Source organism: Panulirus ornatus, chromosome 66 (assembly GCF_036320965.1).
Source record: "Panulirus ornatus isolate Po-2019 chromosome 66, ASM3632096v1, whole genome shotgun sequence".
Lineage (NCBI taxonomy): Eukaryota > Metazoa > Arthropoda > Malacostraca > Decapoda > Palinuridae > Panulirus > Panulirus ornatus.
In genome coordinates, this window is record NC_092289.1 from 6,116,348 (window position 1) to 6,140,756 (window position 24,409).

At 40.2% G+C, this 24,409-nt stretch overlaps 1 protein-coding gene and 1 long non-coding RNA gene across 2 annotated transcripts in view; one reads left to right on the top strand and one right to left on the bottom strand.

Annotated features, from left to right (window-relative positions):
• The window catches only part of LOC139746923 (uncharacterized), a 61,855-nt gene that overhangs the window by 4,495 nt on the left and 32,951 nt on the right, over window positions 1-24,409 (top strand). The gene's annotated exons all lie outside the window — the stretch shown is intronic.
• The window catches only part of LOC139746922 (serine/threonine-protein kinase PLK4-like), a 36,608-nt gene continuing 33,666 nt past the window's right edge, over window positions 21,468-24,409 (bottom strand). Inside the window, exon 13 of the mRNA XM_071658606.1 lies at window positions 21,468-21,779. Coding sequence (XP_071514707.1) covers window positions 21,537-21,779 — 243 coding nt within the window. The 3' untranslated portion in view covers window positions 21,468-21,536. The remainder of the gene's footprint in view (window positions 21,780-24,409) is intronic.

Genomic DNA, 24,409 nt, shown 5'->3' on the forward strand with positions numbered 1-24,409 from the left:
AGTGTCCTTCTTAGACACCAGGCTTACCGTTACTTTAAAGTTTCCACAAATCCTAACTTGTGAGGATGGCTTGGACACAACCACTATCGGAGTGGTCCATTCTGAGCTTTCCACTGGTGTACATGTTTCATTTGCCATTAAATTGTTCAATTCTATGTCTGTGGCCCCTCTCAAAGAAAAATGCAGTGGGCAAGTTTTCAAAAATTTTGGCTTTACACTAGCATCTACATAAATTTTGGCCTTACATCCTGTGTATGTGTCCAAACTTTTCTCAAATACACCAACATACCTCATTTTCAAATCCCTCACAAACTTTTGATTGTTCTCCAACTGTTTCTGTACACTAAACACTGAATTCTTCCAATCAGTCTGGAGTGTTTGTAACCAGTTCCTACCAAATTTTGTCCATCACGTTCTACTACTACTACTACTACTGACAGTAACTCATATACCAAACCATGGTATGTAACCACTCTCAATCTTTCTCATGTGTATGAGTTCAATATCACATCATCTTCCATTAGTTTCTCTTGTAATGATGGTACCTTGCCACATAGACTCTCATAAACTTGTTCATAAATTATGGTAAAAATTGAGCCAGTGTCTATCTCCAAAACTACCTCTTGCCCTTCAGTAATCAGTATATTTATAGATGGTTGAACACTTTCCGGTTGTACCTCACACCTGTTTCCTCAACTATAATATAGTACTGAATTGAATTCAGAATCGTCCACTTTACCTTTCATAACACCATTATCATTTTCTAATCCTCCTTCCTGATTTTCTACTTTATACATTTTACCTCCTCTTGGTGGTCCTTTTCTAAGTACTGGTTGTCCTCCTCCCACTCTTCTTTTTCTTGGTGAAGGCAATCTCTTGGGTGTGTTGTTTGAAGAAGGCTTGAAACTGTTAATAGGGAATGCCCATCCATCTTTTCTTCTTTTGGTCCAGTCCTGGGAGATGTGGTCTACTTGTTGGCAGTTGTAGCATCTCTCGTCTCTGGCCCAACAGCTGGCTGGATGATGAACTTCACCACATCTCCAACAGTGTGCCTTGTGTCATTGCATGCAGAGATGATGGCTGTTTCATGTCTGACATGTCCTTCTGTGTCGCCTCTGTTGCCACCACCAAATCATAGGTTTTCTTGCACAACAGAATCTCACCAGTCTTGTGCCCAATGCTAGTAGTTTTGATTGAGTCTGTTCATCAGTGATACCTACAATCAACTGGTCGTGTAACTTTTGATCTTGCAAATCTGAAGTTGCAGTGCTCTGTTAGTTCTTTCAAGGATATACTGGGCAACACTCTCTCCTGGTTGCCTGATTCTCTTATGGAATTTTGATCTTGCTACTGTGTGACAGCTTTGGCTCATGATGTTTAGATAATACTTAACAGAGTTTTTCAAAAGTCAGTTCTTCAGAATGTTTTGGTTTGCATAAATTTCTCAGTAACTTTTATGTCTAATGTCCTACCATTACTATCAAAACATTTTTCTTCTTGACTGCATCATTTATATCATTTGTCAAGAAATGATGTTGCAGACGCTCCTTGTACTCAGTTCAGGATTCAATGTCTGGATCAAATTCACTTGCGTGACCAGTTAGAGACGTTACTGTTTGTAGCAAACCAGTTGTAGAAATCACTTGACAACACTGACTGTTATCCTTGTGGACACTTTATTTTCCATTTTTCCATAACTTCCATAAATTGTCCACGCTAATTTCATGCATTTTTATCCTCGTCCCCACTTTGTGTTATATTTAGTGTATTATATTGGTCAAGGTAGATCCAGTCAAACACTTAATAGTCCAAAATTGATTGCTTTACTTTAGGGAAACTTTTGGTACATCAGCAGTTAGTTATAGAATTATGTTATGTAAACAGAACCCAGTTGTGCCATAAAAAAAAGCATCCATTCTCTACTGTTATGACAGGCTTGTTTCACAAATACATGATCACCTGCTTGGCATGTACTTTCAGTTGAATGGTGTTTTTCATCTCTATATGTCTTGCCATCCAACTCTTTAAACCAGTTCCCATACTCCACAGTCATCAAATCCTGTTTTTTGCTTATTTGTTAGCTTCAAGTTCATTTCTCTCCCAAACATCTGATAGAAAAGTGTAGCATTGGTGCTTGCCAGACGAGCAGACCTATTTGATCAGGAAGTTCAGTAACTTCCTTTTCCAGTCTTTGCCTTCCACCTGAGCAACTCAGAGGGCTTCAGTAACATCCCGTTCTACTGCTTTAATTCCTAAGTTGCCTGGAGCCACAATGGTGTAAGTCTAGGTCAGTGCCAAACTCCTTCAGGAGGTCTTGGAATTCTTCCAATACAAACTGTATCCCATTATCAGTCTGCAGCATACAAGGTATTACATTTTTTTTTTTTTTTTTTTTATACTTTGTCGCTGTCTCCCGCATTTGCGAGGTAGCGCAAGGAAACAGACGAAAGAAATGGCCAAACCCCCCCCATACACATGTATATACATACGTCCACACACGCAAATATACATACCTACACAGCTTTCCATGGTTTACCCCAGACGCTTCACATGCCTTGATTCAATCCACTGACAGCACGTCAACCCCGGTATACCACATCGCTCCAATTCACTCTATTCCTTGCCCTCCTTTCACCCTCCTGCATGTTCAGGCCCCGATCACACAAAATCTTTTTCACTCCATCTTTCCACCTCCAATTTGGTCTCCCTCTTCTCCTCGTTCCCTCCACCTCCGACACATATATCCTCTTGGTCAATCTTTCCTCACTCATCTCTCCATGTGCCCGAACCATTTCAAAACACCCTCTTCTGCTCTCTCAACCACGCTCTTTTTATTTCCACACATCTCTCTTACCCTTACGTTACTCACTCGATCAAACCACCTCACACCACATATTGTCCTCAAACATCTCATTTCCAGCACATCCATCCTCCTGCGCACAACTCTATCCATAGCCCACGCCTCGCAACCATACAACATTGTTGGAACCACTATTCCTTCAAACATACTCATTTTTGCTTTCCGAGATAACGTTTTCGACTTCCACACATTCTTCAAGGCTCCCAGAATTTTCGCCCCCTCCCCCCCCCTATGATCCACTTCCGCTTCCATGGTTCCATCCGCTGCCAGATCCACTCCCAGATATCTAAAACACTTCACTTCCTCCAGTTTTTCTCCATTCAAACTCACCTCCCAATTGACTTGACCCTCAACCCTACTGTACCTAATAACCTTGCTCTTATTCACATTTACTCTTAACTTTCTTCTTTCACACACTTTATCAAACTCAGTCACCAGCTTCTGCAGTTTCTCACATGAATCAGCCACCAGCGCTGTATCATCAGCGAACAACAACTGACTCACTTCCCAAGCTCTCTCATCCCCAACAGACTTCATACTTGCCCCTCTTTCCAAAACTCTTGCATTCACCTCCCTAACAACCCCATCCATAAACAAATTAAACAACCATGGAGACATCACACACCCCTGCTGCAAACCTACATTCACTGAGAACCAATCACTTTCCTCTCTTCCTACACGTACACATGCCTTACATCCTCGATAAAAACTTGTCACTGCTTCTAACAACTTTCCTCCCGCACCATATATTCTTAATACCTTCCACAGAGCACCTCTATCAACTCTATCATATGCCTTCTCCAGATCCATAAATGCTACATACAAATCCATTTGCTTTTCTAAGTATTTCTCACATACATTCTTCAAAGCAAACACCTGATCCACACATCCTCTACCACTTCTGAAACCACACTGCTCTTCCCCAATCTGATGTGTATGTAAGGTATGTAAGGTATGTAAGGTATTACATATTTTAAGTATATTGGCAGTAGTTTCTCAGTCAATTGCTGGTTGTTAATTTCATTATTGTGACCTCAAAATATCTATTGTAGTTAGCAACAATTAAAAGCAAAGATTCTCTAGACGGTAACGGTCCTTGTAGGACTGCTCCACAATCCCTGCTCGGTGGAACAACCCTCAACACAGGTTCTGGAGCCACATCAGCCTGACAACAAGGTATCCATGACATGCACTGCATCCCTTCTCTGCATCTCTGTCCATCTTGGGCTATCACACGTCAGTACAGAATCAATACTTTGTCTTTACGATGTCTTGGTATCCTTTTTCTGTCTGCCTTAAGGTCCTTTCTCTCAACCCCTTACAAATATCAATTGTAATACCTTTGACTACCAGACCTCCGTACACACACAATTTATCCATCATATATACAGATACGACGCTTTGCACTTCCTCCAAGTCACCAGAAGGAATACAACTCCTCACCAATTTCAATTCAGGGTGGGTGTGCCATAGAACAACTTTCAACTTCCTTACGTGTAAAGGCTAACGATACACTGCTGTCCACGACAGCTTGGACACAATCATATTCTCCTCCTTTGTCATAATGTATTTTGGACTTAGACCTAGGTTAGGTGCCTGCAATGTCTGATTTCTTTGCCTTGCATATGACATGAAGGTCATAAGCTTGTAATCTTAACACCCAACTCTCAATCTGTGCTGATGGCTTTGACTTCCTTCAGTATATTTACTCTTGCAGTTTGTAATCAATCTCCTTTGACTTCCTTCAGTATATTTACTCTTGCAGTTTGTAATCAATCTCCAGCTCAGACTTTCTCCCCAAATTGTAGAGGTGCAAAAGATCACAACCCTAAATAAGAGAACATCTCCTTCTATGTTTGTCTATATCTGCGCTCAGCCTGTGACAGACACCTTCAGGTGTCTGTCTCAGGCTGAGGTCTCAGGTTAAAGTCCAATAGTTGACATTTCTATTCTTGTTCTGCAACCCATATGGAAATCTGTTTATGTTCTTGTGAGAAATTATCTGCATCCGGCCTTATTAACTTCTCTCTTGTTTAAGTCCCCACCTCTGGAGGTCCCTTATGAAAACTGTCTAATGACTCCAAACACTATCCACGAAGGTCACTGGTACTTTAGAGCAACTTAAATAACCATAACTTCATCTTGATGATGAATATGAGTTGTTTAGCATATTATACAGATTTTTCCGTGACATTCTTAAGTTTTTGGGACCATGCAAAATAAGTCCTAAGTGAAAAATTCATTTAAAAATTTTCATCTCTGAAACTATAAGGCCAATACGTACTAATCTTGGCAGGGATTGCCCTTCAGTTATCCCTTTTCAAAATTGTGTCAGGTGAACTCTAGCACCATCCAAGATGGCTGCTGTTATGCAATACAAATATTTCTTCAAATAACCATAACTAAATTTCTAGTCAAAATTGTCTCAAATTGGAACTGTAACTACAAGCAAGTGGATGACTCTACAGAGTAGAAAACTCCCAAGTGAGCGACAGCTTGGTTTTAGGAAAAGGTGGTCATGTGGAGGAAGAAACAAAAAAAACTCAATTTCTACAAGAGAGTGAGTTCAGTTCTGGACGAAAGGGAAGGCCAGGTTGATTGTATATATCTGGACATCCAAAGAGCATTTGACACTGTATTGTATGGGAGGCTGATTAAAAAGCTGGATTACCTGGCAGGAATATGGGGGGACTCCTATGATGGATAGCACATTATCTTAACGGGAAAGAGCAAAGGGTGCATGTTAGAGGAGTCTTTTCCAAATGGATTGATGTAACTAGCAGAGTGCCACAGGGTATGATTCTGGGACCGATACTCTTCTTGAGTAATGATTTTCCTAAAGGTACAAAATCCTACCTGAATATGTTTGCAGAGGATACAAATGTCATGAGGGAAGTGGAAAGTGAGGAGGATTAGCACTAGTCCACAAGAAACCAAAACAGACTCCAGAGTTATGAAACATAGTTGATAAAATTAATAATGAGCAAATGTAAAGAAATGAGAATAAGACAAAGTGAAAGACAGCATAAGTGTGATTATTACTTAGCAGGAGTAAGCTTCAGGATTCTGTGCATGGGAAAGACTTGGAGTTGACGTCTTTCCTAACCCATCACTAGAGGCCCACATTAGAACATTCAATGGGACAAACTCATGTCATATATCATAACAGCTTTTGAGTATGAATAAAGAAATGTTTCACAAGCTATTCATATCCTATAAAAGGCCAAAAGTAGAATTGATTCTCTGGCTTGGTAACTGCCTCTAAAGAAATACAAAGAGCTCATAGAGAAGGTTCAGAGGAAGGCAACAAATATGGTACTACAATTAAAAGAGCTAATTTACAGCGAAAGGCTGGGGGTTTTAAATCAACCCACCTTAGAAGAGGAAAGAGATGATACTGTAGCAGCTATTGGCCAAGCTTAGGTTAAAAGAGCTCCATTCATAGAGTGTGAACTTCTCTCTCTTTTTTGAACCTTGAAGGAAGTTTGCAAAACTCTTATGTTCCCGGGAATCCCATCTGAAAAAACTGCAATAAATTGGGCAACCTCAGCTCATAACACAAAAACTTCAAAATGAAGTATCAGCAAGATCATGTAGAAAGAAAGTACAGGCAGAAGAAAATTTGAGGAAAAGAATGTTTGATGACTTGCATTTCAGCAGTTGTCAAACTGCAGTCCTCTGACCCAGCTAGCTGTCTTTTCTTTTTGCCTTATCCACATGTGGACTACTGGCATTCTGTCCACAGACATACAATCTCTCCTCACACATAAGACTTGATGACAATTATCTCTCACAGCTCATTCTTTGTAACTCTAGATTTTCTTGTGGAGAGAGCTATGTGCTAGCCCTGCCTTTTACCAAATTGGTAGTAGCAGTAGATAGAAGTAGTAGGTAGGAGCATTAGGTAGAAGTAGCCGGTAGGAACATTAGGCATGAGCATTATGTACAAGTAGCCAGTAACAACATTAGGTAGGAGCCTCTCCAAACACTACACTAGATTTACCCTTTGCCAGTGGCCTATTAAAGGTGAGGCACTAAAGGCTAAGAAGTAGCACTAGAGTTCTCCGGTTATGGAGACTGGCAGTGGCTACCCCCTTGAGGGAGTTCAAGGATGGAACAAGCATCAGATATATAGATAGAACATGTTGTCAAGTATAAACAATAAATCTTAATATTTAGAAAAAGAAATTGCAATCAAAGGGTACTGAAAGGAAACTATAAATTTAATTCTAAAAATTTTGTATAATTAAAACCTAAAATATGGCCTACTCAGAAGGGTACTACGTAAATTCAAGTACTGGATCTACACAGCAATAAATTATGTAGCAAAGATTACAACCTCATAACAATAAACCCCTCATACACCAATCCATCGAATACAGTCACTGAACAATGTTTCTAAAGATCAACTACCAACAATATAAGTAAAATAAATTATAATTAACGTAATCCAAAGATGAAATGTACAAAAAAAAAGTCAAACTAGTAAAACCTTTCCAAGAAAATTAATCCTATTAAGTTTGCACATAAGTAACATTTAATAGTTAACTACATATGGCAGGACTTCATGAACACAGTGCTAATCATGCATACACCAAATGTACTAATATCAAAGTACCTTTAAATAAAAGAAACTATAAGTATTAAAGCAAATTATGCTGATAAATATACATTACTACTCATGAATGTTTTAAGGATATAAACACATGGAAGTATGTACTATACACAGTATGTACTGCTTTTGTATTCTTTGAGTTTTTTTTTCCTTATAATACTTAACCGCTGTCTCCGGCGTTAGCGAGGTAGCGCAAGGAAACAGATGAAGAATGGCTCAACCCACACATATCCATACATATACATTTCAATTTTTTTCACACATATTCGCCATATCCCGCATTCGCGAGATAACGTCAAGAACAGAGGCCTAAGCCATAAAGGAAATATTCTCACTTGGGCCCCCTTCTATGTATACATACATATACATACACAGACATATACATATATACATATATTCTTGGAGGTATGAGCAATAAGATGTTATAACATTCTAAGATGCCTCAAGTAAAATTATAATAACCTTAAGCTATCATGAACAGTGATTTTTAATTTTGTCTAGGATCAGAAGAGAAACAAGGATATATATGTTAACTTTTCCAAAAATAAGATTCCTAAAATATTTCAGAAAATCATAACAGTGATGCTTACAACTGATTAAAATTAGAACTTTAGAAAACCAACGAGCATACAAAATAATGGAAGACTTCCGTGGAAGTTATTTTACACCTTTTCTGCACAATATTGAAGTTACTCTTAGAAATGGAATTACATTAACAATGGTAATCACACATAAAATTTTGAAGTCCAGCTGTCTAATGAGGCATGAATATTCTGTGTACAAATATCGCAATTAAAATTTTCCCTGTAGAGGACATTAATAATATGCAGAGCTTGTTCCTGCACTATTACAGGGATACTAGTGGTGATTGTGCCTTTAAGAGTAAGTGCTTCTTTAGCAATTATTCTATATTTCAAGCATCCTACCACACTTTATTAATGTAATGCAGACCCCCAATACTTAAAATCTATATTAAAAATTCTCAATGATAGTGTTGTCTATCTATCTATCTCTCTGATGCCTGTAGTATATAAGGTACCCCACCAACTTTCCAGCACTCTGGGTTCCAAAGCCTTGCTGGATAAACCATTTTACCAGACCAACCACAGTCAAGTAATAATTATTCATCAGCACACCTGTAACCCACTAATTATACATCTCCCATGTGTCTAAAGTATACCATGGACTGCTAGAAATTTGAATTAAACAAATGTTAAATGTAAATTAAAAAAATAAATGAAATACAGGTACCTGACAAGTCCACTCCATCACTCCGATGCTGTCGAAGTCATTCCATCATCACTCGGTCATGCTCAGTACTCTTACCATCTCTCATAGTTTTTCTCATCATCATTTGCTTCTTGGAATTCCACTGCATAGAATTTCAGTATTTTCTCCCTTTGCTTCTTTATATCATAAACAATTGATGAACCAATACTACAGATGTCACACAGATTATGCACGGAAATACCATGGTCTATTCTTTTCAACAGTTCTACTTTATCTTGGATCGATATGGACTGGTGTTTACGTTTGACAACATGACTGACACTCTCATATGTCTTACAAGCTATAGCTAGGGTTAAATTTAACAAAATAAGCTAAGAATCTCAAAGAATTGTGGTATTACCACTAACAAGTGCAGTGTAAATTATGTAAATAAGTGCACCCAACACACAGTGCGATCTGTGGCCACCCAGTAAACTAGTCTGGTTATTATCATACTTAGTTGCTGTTTCCCGTGTTAGCAAGGTAGCGCAAGGAAACGGACAAAAGAAGGGCCCAACCCACCCACATACACATGTATGTACATAAACGCTCACACATGCACATATACATACATACCTATACATTTCAACATATACATACACAGACATATACACATGTACATATTCATACTTGCTGCCTTCATCCATTCTGTCACCACCCTGCCACACATGAAATGGCACCCCTCCTCCCCCCGCGTGTGTGTGAGGTAGTGCTAGGAAAAGACAACAAAGGCCACATTCGTTCACACTCAGTCTCTAGCTGTCATGTGTTGTGCACGGAAACCACAGCTCCCTTTCCACATCCAGGCCCCACAAAACTTTCCATGTTTTCCAAAGATGCTACACATGCCATAGTTCAATCCACTGACAACACGTCGATCCTGGTATACCACATCATTCCAATTCACTCTGTTCCTTGCATGCCTTTCAACCTACTGTGTGTTCAGGCCCTGACTGCTCAAAATCTTTTTCACTCCATCTTTCCACCTCCAATTTGGTCTCTCACTTCTCATTCCCTCCACCTTTGACACATACATCCTTTTGTCAATCTTTCCTCACTCATTATCTCCATGTGACCAAACCATTTCAATACACCCTCTTCTGCTATCTCACTCACATTCTTTTGATTACCACGCATCTCTCTTACCCTTTCATTACTTACTCACCTCATATTGTCCTCAAACATTTCATTTCCAACACATCCACCCTCCTCGGCACAATCCTATCTATAGCCCAGGCCCCCCAACCATGTAACATTGTTGGAACCACCATTCCTTCAAACACCCATTTTTGCTCTCCGAGATAACATTCTCAGCTGCAACACATTCTTCAATGCTCCCAGAACCTTTGCCCCCTCCCCACCCTGTGACTCGCTTCCGCTTCCATTGTTCCATCCGCTGCAAAGTCCACTCCCAGATATCTAAACCACTTCACTTCCTCCAGTTTTTCTCCATTCAAACTTACCTCCCAATTAACTTGCCCCTCAACCCTACTGAACCTAATGACCCAGCTCTTATTCAAATTTACTCTTAGCTTTCTTCTTTCACACACTTTACCAAACCCAGTCACCAACTTCTGCAGTTTCTCTCCCTGAATCAGCCACCAGCACTGTATCATCAGCGAACAACAACTGACTCACTTCCCAAGCCCTCTCATCCACAACAGACTGCATCCTTGCCCGTCTCTCCAAAACTCTTGCATTCACCTCCCTAACAACCCCATCCATAAACAAATTAAACAACCATGGAGACATCACGCACCCCTACCGCAAACTGATATTCTCTGGGAACTAATCACTTTCCTCTCTTCCTACTCTACACATGCCTTACATCCTTGGTAAAAACTTTTCACTGCTTCTAGCAACTTGCCTTCCACACCATATAGTCTTAATACCTTCCACAAAGCATCTCTATCAACTCTATCATATGCCTTCTCCAGATCCATAAATGCTACATACAAATCTATCTGCTTTTCTAAGTATTTCTCATATACATTCTTCAAAGCAAACAAAGCAAATCCACACATCCTCTATCACTTCTGAAACCACACTGCTCTTCCCCATCTGATGCTCTGTGCATGCCTTTACCCTCTCAATCAATACGCTCCCATATAATTTCCCAGGAATACTCAACAAATTCATACCTCTGAAGTTTGAGCACTCACCTTTATGCCCTTTGCCTTTCTACAATGGCACTATGCATGCATTCCGCCAGTCTTCAGGTACTTCACCATGAACCGTATATACATTGAATATCCTTACCAGCCAGTCAACAACACAGTCACCCCATTTCTTAATAAATTCCATTGCAGTACCATCGAAACCTGCCGTCTTGCTGGCTTTCATCTTCCACAAAGCTTTCACTACCTCTTCTCTGTTTACCAAACAATTTTCCCTAACCCTCTCACTTTGCACACCACCTCGACCAAAACACCCTATATCTGCCACTCTATCATCAACCACATTCAGCAAACCTCCAAAATACTCACTCCATCTCCTCACTTTATCACTCCTTGTTATTCCCTCCCCATTAGTCCCCTTCACCAATGTTCCCATTTGTTCTCTTGTCTTACACTATTTACTTCCTTCCAAGATATCTTTTTATTCCTCCCTAAAATTTAATGATACTCTCTCACCCGAACTCCCATTTGCCCTCTTTTTCACCTTTCTTTTGACCTCCTGCCTCTTTCTTTTATACATCTGCGAGTCATTCACACTACCTCCCTGCAAAAATCATCCAAACGCCTCTCTCTTCTCTTTCACTAACAGTCTTACTTCTTCATCCCACCACTCACTACCCTTTCTAAACTAGTCTGGTGGCCGCGGTAATTTCAAGTTCCCTTACATAGTTTTGTCTGGACTAAAGGAACTGCTGAACCATCTGTTGCTGGAAATTCGGTGGTGTACCTGTACATTTAAATAAGTAATCAGAAGAAAGCATTAAAATAACCAATAGTAATTTTATTATTTATGAATATAAATAAAATAAATAAATAAAAGAAGGAACAGAGAAGAGGTCCAGGTGAGGATATTCCCTCAAAGGCCCAGTCCTCTGTTCTTAACGCTACCTCGCTATCGCGGGAAATAGCCAATAGTATGAAAAAAAAAAAAAAAAAAAAATATATATATATATATATATATATATATATATATATATATATATATATATATTTTTTTGCTTTGTCGCTGTCTCCCGCGTTTGCGAGGTAGCGCAAGGAAACAGACGAAAGAAATGGCCCAACCCACCCCCATACACATGTATATACATACGTCCACACACGCAAATATACATACCTACACAGCTTTCCATGGTTTACCCCAGACGCTTCACATGCCTTGATTCAATCCACTGACAGCACGTCAACCCCGGTATACCACATCGCTCCAATTCACTCTATTCCTTGCCCTCCTTTCACCCTCCTGCATGTTCAGGCCCCGATCACACAAAATCTTTTTCACTCCATCTTTCCACCTCCAATTTGGTCTCCCTCTTCTCCTCGTTCCCTCCACCTCCGACACATATATCCTCTTGGTCAATCTTTCCTCACTCATTCTCTCCATGTGCCCAAACCATTTCAAAACACCCTCTTCTGCTCTCTCAACCACACTCTTTTTATTTCCACACATCTCTCTTACCCTTACGTTACTTACTCGATCAAACCACCTCACACCACACATTGTCCTCAAACATCTCATTTCCAGCACATCCATCCTCCTGCGCACAACTCTATCCATAGCCCACGCCTTGCAACCATACAACATTGTTGGAACCACTATTCCTTCAAACATACCCATTTTTGCTTTCCGAGATAATGTTCTCGACTTCCACACATTCTTCAAGGCTCCCAGAATTTTCGCCCCCTCCCCCACCCTATGATCCACTTCCGCTTCCATGGTTCCATCCGCTGCCAGATCCACTCCCAGATATCTAAAACACTTCACTTCCTCCAGTTTTTCTCCATTCAAACTCACCTCCCAATTGACTTGACCCTCAACCCTACTGTACCTAATAACCTTGCTCTTATTCACATTTACTCTTAACTTTCTTCTTTCACACACTTTACCAAACTCAGTCACCAGCTTCTGCAGTTTCTCACATGAATCAGCCACCAGTGCTGTATCATCAGCGAACAACAACTGACTCACTTCCCAAGCTCTCTCATCCCCAACAGACTTCATACTTGCCCCTCTTTCCAAAACTCTTGCATTCACCTCCCTAACAACCCCATCCATAAACAAATTAAACAACCATGGAGACATCACACACCCCTGCCGCAAACCTACATTCACTGAGAACCAATCACTTTCCTCTCTTCCTACACGTACACATGCCTTACATCCTCGATAAAAACTTTTCACTGCTTCTAACAACTTGCCTCCCACACCATATATTCTTAATACCTTCCACATCTCTATCAACTCTATCATATGCCTTCTCCAGATCCATAAATGCTACATACAAATCCATTTGCTTTTCTAAGTATTTCTCACATACATTCTTCAAAGCAAACACCTGATCCACACATCTGAAACCACACTGCTCTTCCCCAATCTGATGCTCTGTACATGCCTTCACCCTCTCAATCAATACCCTCCCATATAATTTACCAGGAATACTCAACAAACTTATACCTCTGTAATTTGAGCACTCACTCTTATCCCCTTTGCCTTTGTACAATGGCACTATGCACGCATTCCGCCAATCCTCAGGCACCTCACCATGAGTCATACATACATTAAATAACCTTACAAACCAGTCAACAATACAGTCACCCCCTTTTTTAATAAATTCCACTGCAATACCATCCAAACCTGCTGCCTTGCCGGCTTTCATCTTCCGCAAAGCTTTTACTACCTCTTCTCTGTTTACCAAATCATTTTCCCTAACCCTCTCACTTTGCACACCACCTTGACCAAAACACCCTATATCTGCCACTCTATCATCAAACACATTCAACAAACCTTCAAAATACTCACTCCATCTCCTTCTCACATCACCACTACTTGTTATCACCTCCCCATTTGCGTCCTTCACTGAAGTTCCCATTTGCTCCCTTGTCTTACGCACTTTATTTACCTCCTTCCAGAACATCTTTTTATTCTCCCTAAAATTTAATGATACTCTCTCACCCTAACTCTCATTTGCCCTTTTTTTCACCTCTTGCACCTTTCTCTTGACCTCCTGTCTCTTTCTTTTATACATCTCCCACTCAATTGCATTTTTTCCCTGCAAAAATCGTCCAAATGCCTCTCTCTTCTCTTACACTAATACTCTTACTTCTTCATCCCACCACTCACTACCCTTTCTAATCAACCCACCTCCCACTCTTCTCATGCCACAAGCATCTTTTGCGCAATCCATCACTGATTCCCTAAATACATCCCATTCCTCCCCCACTCCCCTTACTTCCATTTTCTTTATTATACTTTGTTGCTGTCTCCTGCATCAGCGAGGTAGCGCAAGGAAACGGACGAAAGAATGGCCCAACCCACCCACATACACATGTATACACATACACATCCACACATGCACACACACACCTATACATCTCAATGTATACATATATATACATACACAGACATATACATTTATACACATGCACACAGTTCATACTTGCCGCCTTCATTCATTCCTGTCACCACCCTGCCATACATGAAAATTCAAACTTACCTTCCAGTTGACTTGTCCCTCAACCCTCCTGTACCTAATAAACTTGCTCTTATTCACATTTACTCTCAGCTTTCTTCTTTCACACACTTTACCAAACTCAGGCACCAGCTTCTGCAGTTTCTCACTGGAATCAGCCACCAGCGCTGTAACATCCATGAACAACAAATGACTCACTTTCCAAGCCCTCACATCCACAACAGACTGCATACTTGCCCCTCTCTCTAAAACTCTTGCATTCACCTCCCTAACAACCCCATCCATAAACAAATTAAAAAACCATGAAGACATCACGCACCCCTGCTGCAAACCGACACTCACTGAGAACCTATCACTTTCTTCCTCCTCGTACACATACCTTACATCCTTGATAAAAACTTTTCACTGCTTCTAGCATTAATATCATACCACTTCATGATCCCTTTTATGGGAATTCTTTAACTTTAAGGCTGGTCTCCACTTAGGAGCAGGGAAGTACTGACTCCTTTAGAGAATGGTCCCTTATAAAACTGCACTCCATTCCATCCTTTGATTGATGACAACACTGCAAGACATAGCTTCTCATTTGCAGAGCAACTATGAGCAGGCAAAGTGCAGAAATAACTATATATGTGTGTATTTACCTATTTATAATTACTCAGGACCCCATCTTAAAAGGTTCCAGGTGTTACACAAGACTTTACCAGGTGGAGTCCAGTAACACTTCTATAACTATCTACCTCTCTGATGCCTGTGCCCTTTGGCCTGTTCCCTTCAGGAACTCCCTTATCAAGGGGGTGGTCATGGCAAAAGAGTCTCCATGACTGGTGAACTCCAATGCTGCTTTTTATCCTTTAGTGTCTCCTCCTTAGTAGCCCACTGGCAGAGGGCAATTCTTGTGCAGTATTTCAGAGGTTCCTATCTAATGTTCCTACCAACTACCTATATCTAATGTTTCCACTTAATGTTCCACTCTATTACTTTTACCTAATGCTCCCACTTACTACTTCCATCTATTGTTCCTGCAATTTTGCCAAAAGGCAGGGCAAGCGCATATCACTCACCACAGGAAAAATCTAGAGATATGAAGAAAGAGATGTGTTAGTTGAATGTTGTGAAGTGTTATGTATGACAACAAGAATTTGCATATTTGTAGACAGAATACTAGCAGTCCATGTGAAGGTGAGGCAAAAAGAAAAGAAAGCTACCTAGGTCAGATGAGTGCCACTTAACCACTGAAGTGCTGACTCACTACACAGCCATCACTGATCCCCCCAGTACCTATACAGGTAGTACTGGTAATGTATTCATTATATTTGGATTGGGGTAGTATGGAAAGTGAGTCATGGAGAGTGGCTATGTGAAGAGAAATGAGGTGGTGAAAGCCTTGTGTAAGATGTGGCAAGGCGGCTGGAGTGGATGGTATTGCTATTGAATTTTTTAAGAAAGGTTACTGTTGTTGATTGGTAAAGACTTTCAGTGTATGTATGGATCATGATGAGGTGCTTAGGGATTTGAAGAATGCATGTACACTGCTACTGTATAAATCCATAGGGGATAATAGTGTGTTCAAAATATAGAGGTATGAGTTTGTTGAGTGTATCTGGTAAGTTGTGTGGGAGGGTACTGATTGAGAGGGTGAAGGCATGTTTAGAGCATCAGATTTGGGAGGAGCAGTGTGGTTTCAGAAGTGGTAGTGGATCAGGTGTTTGCTTTAAAGAAAGTGCATCTGAAATACCTGGAGAAACAAATGGATTTGTATGGCATTTATGGATCTGGAGAAAGCATATGATAGGGTGATAGAGATGTCTTGTGGAAGGACTTAAGAATATATGTGTACAAGTAGTAAGAGAGGAGAGTAAATGGTTCAAAGTGAAGGTGGGTCTGCAGCAGGGGTGTGTGATGTCATCATAGTTGTTCAATTTGTTTATGGATAGGGTGGTGAGAGGTAAATGAAAGTCTTTGAGAGAGGGGAAGTATGTAGTCTGTGGGGATATGATCTGGGAAGTGAATCAGTTGTTTACTGATGATACAGCACTGATGGCAGATTCAAGTAAGAAACTGCAGGTGGTAACTGAGTTTGGAAGTGTGTGTGAAAGGAGAAAGTTGAGAGTAAATGAGAATAAAAGTAAGGTTATTAGGTTCAGCAGGGTAGTGGGACATGTTAGTTTGGGTGTGAGTTTGAATGGAGAAAAATTGGAGGAAGCAAAATGGACAAAGCAGCGCATGGAACCACAGAAGCAGGAGCAAGCCATATGGTGGATGAGGGGGCAAATGTTCTGGGAGCACTGAGGAGTGTGTGGAAAGAGAAAACATTATCTGGGAGGGTAAAATTAGGTAAGTTTGAAGGTATAGCAGTCCTAACAGAATTATATGGATGTTAGGCATGGGCTATAGATAAAGCTGTGCGGAGGAGGGTGGATGTCATGGAAATTAAATGTTAAAGGGCAATCTATGGTGTGAAGCAGTTTGATAAAACAAGGAATGATTTGATAAGAGAGAGATGCAGTACTAAAATGAGTGTGGTTGATAGAGCAGAAGAGGGTGTGCTGAAATAGTTTGGACATAGGGAGAATGAGTGAGGAAACTGACAAGGAAGATATATGTGTCAGAAGTGAAGGGAACAAGATCAGGAAGACCAAATTGGAGATTGAAGGATGGAGTGAAAGATTTTGAGTGGTTGGGGTCTGAACACGCAGGAGGGTGAAAGGCATGCACGGGATAGGAACGATGTGATATATTGAGGTCAGTGTGCTCTCAATGGACTGAACCACAGCATGTGAAGCATCTTGGATAAGCTATAGTGAGTTGTAGAGGGCCTGGTTGTGGAATGAGAGATGTGGTTTCAGTGCATTGCACGTGAAAGCTAGAGAATGTATGTGAGCGGATGCGGCCTTTCTTCATCTGCTCCAAGTGCTACCTCACTAAAGCAGGAAATGGCGATCAAATATGTTGGTGGGGGGACTATTAAGTCGTTTAGGGATGAAGTGGTGAATGCAAGGCCTTGGAGAAAGGGGCAGATGTGCAGTCTTTCAAGGGTAGGGGTCCCGGGAGGTGAGCCAGTTGCTGTTTGCGGGTGCCAGATTCTATTGAGAAACTGCAGATGCTGGTGTGAGTTTGAGCCATATGTATATCCATTTATTCATAATTACCCCTGGAACTCTCTTCTAAGGGATCCTGTAGCCCAAGGCTGCACTACTCTCTGTAGCAGGGATAGAAATGACCCCTTTGAGGCAAATTTGTACCAATGTATTTGGGTGTGTGTGTGTGTGTGTGTGTGTGTGTGTGTGCTGGCACTGGGCTAAACTAAAGCATTTGAGGTGGTCAGGAGAAATCACAGAAAGGTCTGTGGGGCATGGTTAAGGATAGGGGGTTCTGATTTTAGTTTATCATACATGAAAACTAGAAAGAGGATATCAACGAATTTCTTTGTTTGTTCCTGGCACCACCCCACTAATGCAGGTTGAAAACTGCAGAAGTTGATGACGGAGTTTGGTAAATTGTGTGAAAGAAGAAAGCTGAGAGTAAATGTGAATAAGAGCAAGGTTATTAGGTCAGTAGGGTTGAGGGACAAGTTAATTGGGAGGTAAGTTTGAATGGAGAGAAACTGGAGGAAGTGAAGTGTTTAAATATCTGGGAGTGGATTCTGCAGCGGATGGAACCATGGAAGTGGAAGTGAGTCACAAGTTGGGGGAGAGGGCAAAGGTTCTGGGAGGGTTGAAGAATGTGTGGAAGGCAAGAACATTATCTCAGAGAGCAAAAATGGGTATGTTTGAAGGAACAGTGGTTCCAACAATGTTATATGGTTGTGAGGCATGGGCTATATATAGGGTTGTGTGGAAGAGGGTGGTTGTGTTGAAATTGAAATGTTTGAGGACAATATATGGTGTGAGGTAGTTTGATTAAGTAATGAAAGGATAAGAGAGATGTGTGGAAATAAAAAGAGTGTGGTAAAGAGAGCAAGATGATATATGTGTCAGAGGTAGAGGAAACAAGGAGAAGTGAGAGACCAAATTGGAGGTGGAAGGATGGAGTGAAGAAAACTTTGTGTGATTGGGGCTTGAACATTCAGGAGGGTGAGAGGCGTGCAAGGAATAGAGGGAATTGGAATGATGTGGTACGCCGGGATCGACGAGCTGTCAGTGGACTGACCCAGGCACGTGAACCATGGAAAGGCCTTTGGGGCCTGGATGTGGATAGGAAGCTGTGGTTTTGGTGCATTACACATGACAGCTAGACACAATGTGAATGAATGTGGCCTTTTTTGTCTGTTCCTGGTGCTACCTTGCTGAAGGGGATGCTATTTCATGTGTGGCGGGGTGGCGACAGGAATGGATGAAGGCAGCAATTATGGATGTGCACATGTGTATATATGTGTATGTATATATTTATGTATATACATGTGTATGTTGATGGGTTGGGCCATTCCTCGTCTGTTCCCTTGCGCTACCTCGCTTACGCGGGAGACGGTGGTTAAGTATGATAAAATAAAAATAAAAACATTTATATCTTACTTTCCTGCACTAGAAGTCCCTTTTATCCTTAAGAAGCTCTTACCACACTCAGGAAGCTGGCTACGTTCACTAGTCAGTACTTTAAGTCATAAACTGTTGTGTTGTGCATGTGTTTATGCACTGAAAGTGCAGGCCAGTTAAGAAGTAAGTGCTTGGTGTCTATGGTAATCTCACTGTGGGAATAAAGGGTTTTTGGGATATGCTGAAATGATGTTTGGGATATTGAAGTGTATGACTTGTGCTTGTCTAGTGAGTGTGGTTTCTGATGGATAAATTTCTGGTGTGTTGAAGATTAAGACTGAGTTAGGAGGTTGGTTATTTAGTGCTTACTGAGTTATTTCAGTGTGTATATTTTCTTTAGGTTCTATCAGATGGAAGTGGGGAATCTATGCATTAAGGCTACTAAAGTATAAGGTAGGGGTATGCTAATTATTTCTACTTAGGGGTTGGAGGTTGGTTATAGTGGAAGGGACCTAATGCTGGAATTAGTCTTATCAAAGAATTTCTCCCTCTAAAGGAATCTAAATTTCCCTGCTACTGGATAAAGTGCAACCTTAAGTTGCAGGATACATTACAAAGGTCCTATGTAACATCAAGAATCTTTCAAAGAAATTCTCTTTGGGTAAATAAAGTTTTTCATACTTGATCACTGCATAAACAAGGTAGTGTTAGGAAAAGGTACATCTGTTGACATATATGAACATAAAGGTACATATACATACACACATTATCCCTGGGGATAGGGGAGAAAGAATACTTCCCACGTATTCCCTGCGTGTCGTAGAAGGCGACTAAAAGGGGAGGGAGCGGGGGGCTGGAAATCCTCCCCTCTTTTTTTTTTTTTTTTTCCAAAAAAGGAACAGAGAAGGGGGCCAGGTGAGGATGTTCCCTCAGAGGCCCAGTCCTCTGTTCTTAACGCTACCTTGCTGATGCGGGAAATGGCGAATAGTTTGAAAAAAAAAAAAAAAAAAAATACATATACATACTTCATTATTATTTTTTTTGTGTATTATACTTAAATGCTGTTTCCTGCATCAGCAAGGTAGTGCCAGGAAACAGACAAAGAATGGCCCATCCACTCATATACACATGTATATTCATTCCTATGAGTCCACGGGGAAAATGAAACACGATAAGTTCCCTAGTGTACTTTCGTGTAATAATCACATCATCATGGAAGATAAAAAAAAAAAATATGAATCAGCTGATATAAAATGAAGAGATGTAGCAAGGATGCCATTTGGTAAACACATGTTTACCAAATGGCATCCTAGCTACGTCTCTTCGTTGTATATCAGCTGACTCATATTTCTTTCTTGTATCTCCCCTGATGATATGATTATTACATGAAAGTGCACTTGGGAGCTTATCGTGTTTCACTTTCCCTGTGCACTCAGGAATATATTTGATCATGCACAAAATTGTGATCTAGCTGTCATGTGTAATGTACCAAAGCCACAGCTCCCTATTTAAATCTAGGCCCCCATAGACCTTTCCATGGTTTACCCCAGACGTTTCACATGCCCTGCTTCAGTCCACTGACAGCACATTCCAATTCACTCTATTCCTTGCACAGATGTACATATTCATACCTGTTTGCCATTATCAATCCCAATGCCATCCCACCTCACAGAAAACAACACAAATGCATGAAAGAAAAAAAAGATAGCATATACGTTCTGATCTTTTCCTTCCACACCCGATAGCCACCCACTGCATCAGCAAGGTAATATATATATATCTTTTCTGTTATCCCTGAAGATAGGGGAGAAAGAATGCTGACTATGTATCCTGCATGCAGCTGTAGTAGACTAATAGGGACAGAACAGGGAGCTGGAAGTCTTCCCTTCTGTATTACTTTTTAAGAGAAGGAACAGAGGAAAGAGCCAAATGATGACCTTTTAACATATACGACTAAGTCGTCTGTTCTGAACGCTACTTCACACATGAGAAATAGTGAAGGTGTATGAGGATCTTTTTCATAAGGATGGTGATCCTTCTGCAGTTGTATGGAAGACATATATACATTTTTCAGTTCTGGAAGACTGTCTTTCTTTCATATTTTAAGGAAGACATATTCTCAGCAGCATCTAGCTTTCTGCAGTTACGGAAGACAAATTTTCCTTCTGTATTATGGAAGACAAATTTTCCTTCTGTATTATGGAAGACAAATTTTCCTTATGTATTATGGAAGGCAAATTTTCTTTCTTGGGAGGCAGAATTATTCTTTCTTTACTGCTGCTCAGATAATACTTTGTTTTTCATTACTTACATCTTAGGCAGTATAATCTGATAATTCACCTCCCATTTTCAGTCACTTGAAATTCTAAAAAAACAATTTCCCTGAAAAAAGTATAAAGGTTCATTCACCTATAGTTAAGACTATAAAATTCATCTGCTTTTAAAACATGCATACTAACACCTACTACACATAATAAATCCAAGTTGTACAATCTTTTGCTACATTTTAAGGTGTATTGTCTTAAACACACTTCCAATTGACTCTTTGGTATTCAAGTTAAAAAGTTTGAGTTAGAGTACAAATGCATAAAAAGATACGTTAAGTCTGTAAGATCTGCTTAATTGCACTTTATGTTCAATGTAAAATATTCCTAATATACAAGTTAACATTTATCATCTTAGGCCAACTGGTTGTGTAGTTAATGGAGTTTTAGATGATGCTGGAGACTGTGCCAAGCAACTTAATACAGTTTCCATCTGAGCTAGCTTATTCTGTAATGTAGGAGGCAACTTGTCACTGACTGAGTAGGTTGTGGCCGTACCAGAAGCTTCTGTAAACACCACCTTGGGAGAATTGCTGCTTACTTGAACCTGTGTTCCATCCAAATACTCGACTGAAACCTCCCCATTGCTTCCCTGTAAAGAAATCATCTTTTTGAAATCATTCTTTCATGAACAGTCAACTGTAACAAAGGATTAAGAAACTACTAACATACCTACAGCATGTTGTATAAGGCAACTAACAAGGGTAGGAGCAAGGGGCTGGAGACCCTTTCCTCATGCAGTTAACCTTATAAAGACAGGAAATGAAGAAACCATACAAGGACTTGTCCACAAATACTCTACTCTGGTGTTTGGTTGTAACCATGATGAAGAGAAAGATGTTGGTGCTATGTCTGATCAAAGAAACCTAGATGTTCAAGCTCTGAATGAAAAAAAGATGAAGGGGAAGAGAGGAATGTGGTTTAGGAGTGTTGAAAGGTTGACTTTAGCAGAATACTTATATAAAGCCACTGTATAAAGGGAAGGGAAACTATAGTGAATATAGATGCTCCCAACTTATAACCCATGTGACTTACAACTGTCCATACATATGACCGGAAAATATATAATTAAAAAAAATATTTTATTTAATCATTTTATCATACTTAACCACCATTTCCCACCTAAGCGAGGTAGTGCAAGGAAACAGACAAGGAATGGCCCAACACACCCACATACACATGTATATACATAAATGCCCACACATGCACATATACATACCCAAGCATCTACATATATACACATGTACATATCGATACATGAAAGGAGGGCAAGGAATAGAGTGAATTGAATCGATGTGGTATACCGGGGTTGACGTGCTGTCAGTGGATTGAATCAGGGCATGTGAAGTGTCTGGGGTAAACCATGGAAAGCTGTGTAGGTATGTATATTTGCGTGTGTGGACGTATGTATATACATGTGTATGGGGGTGGGTTGGGCCATTTCTTTCGTCTGTTTCCTTGCGCTACCTCGCAAACGCGGGAGACAGCGGAAAAAAAAAAAAAAAAAAAATATTGATACTTGATGCCTTCATCCATTCCTGTCGCCACCCTGCCACACACGAAATAGCACCCCCCTCTGGCAAGGTAGCTATAAAAATTATGCTTGGTGGTACGTCCACCAAAGCTAATAGTGAATGTACGACGATCCCAGCATTGTGTACATCACTGGTATCTCAGTTCTCGTTCACAGTTACCATTCAGTAAGCGCATGCTATTCAAGTGAATCTGATGAGTTTTGTGCTGGATTAATCCATTTTTGTATTAAATCCCCAAAGATGATGATGAGCAAGAGAAAAAACATGGGTGCAAGGTATGGGCTTTCAATGGAGAGGAAAGGTGGATGTTATAGATCTGGCAAGAAGCCAAGGAAGATGATTGATTTGGAATTGAAATTGTAGGTAATCATCCAATATGAAGTAGAAAATAAGTTAGTCTGACTGCACATGATTTATAGTTGTCCCATTTGAAGGGCTCTACAATTTTAAACAAGGAAAAATTACATGAAGCAGTGAGAAGTTCGGCAAGTATGAAGTCTATGACAATAACAATGAAACGACAAGGGCTCATTCACGATATGGAAAAGTTATTGATGGCATGGATGGAGGATCAGATTCAGTAACGTGTACCACTAAGCATACTAACAATTCAGGCGAAAGCCAGAAGTCTTTTTGAGACTCTGAAGGAGCGAGCAGGAGAGGATTACATTGAGAACTTCACAGTAGGTTGTGGTTGGTTCAACAGATTCTAAAGAAGCTATAGCTTGCACAATGTTTGAGTCACAGGTGAAGCAGCAAATGCTGATGGAGGAGCCGCTGAAAAGTTTACTGAAAGTTTGGATAAATCTATCCATGGAGTAAAGAATCTTAAATAAAAGGTAAGAAGAAACTACAGAATTATATAATAAAGGTGGTTAATAGAAAATGAGATAATCATGTAGGATAAAAGAATGCTGTACAGGTATATGAATTCTACATGCCATACTGATGTACTTCCATTTCAAGATATGACCAGTTGGTCAGTATGAAACTTGGATGTATTTCGGGAAGCAGTGTATTCGAATTACAGAGGTATTATAAGTTTGCTGGGTGCACTAAGTTGAATGTGGATAATGGTGAATAAAAGGGTGATGTCTAGCATATAATATCAGAATAAGAAGGAACAAAGAGACATCAAGACTGGTAAAGGATGTGCTGATCAGGTGTTTGCTTTCAAGAATCTGCATGAAAAAACATTAAGAGAAAGAGAGGGATTTGTATGTGGAATTTATGGATGTGGAGAAAGCATATGACATGACTGATAAAAGTGCTTTGTGGAATATGTTACAGATATATGATGGAGGAGAAAAGCTCCTAAGAGCAGTTAAGAGTTTCTAACAAGTGGGTATGGCAAAGATAGGTATGTCTTGACGTTATAGTAATCCTGAAAAAGTTGTATAGATGTGAGGTGTGGGCCTTGGATAGAAAAAAAAAATGCATGGAGGATGTATTGGAAATGAAATGTTTGAGGACAATATATGGAGTGATGAGGGTTGATAGAGTAAGAGTAAGAGAGATGCAGTAATAAGAATCAGGTTGTGAATGCTGATAAGGGTTTGCTGAAATGGCCTGGACAGTAGATGAGTGAGAAGGCAGACTAAGAGGGTATATGTGACAAACGTGGAGGGACTAAGAAGGGGGAGACTAAACTGGAGATGGAAGGATGGAGTAAAAGATGTTTTGAGTG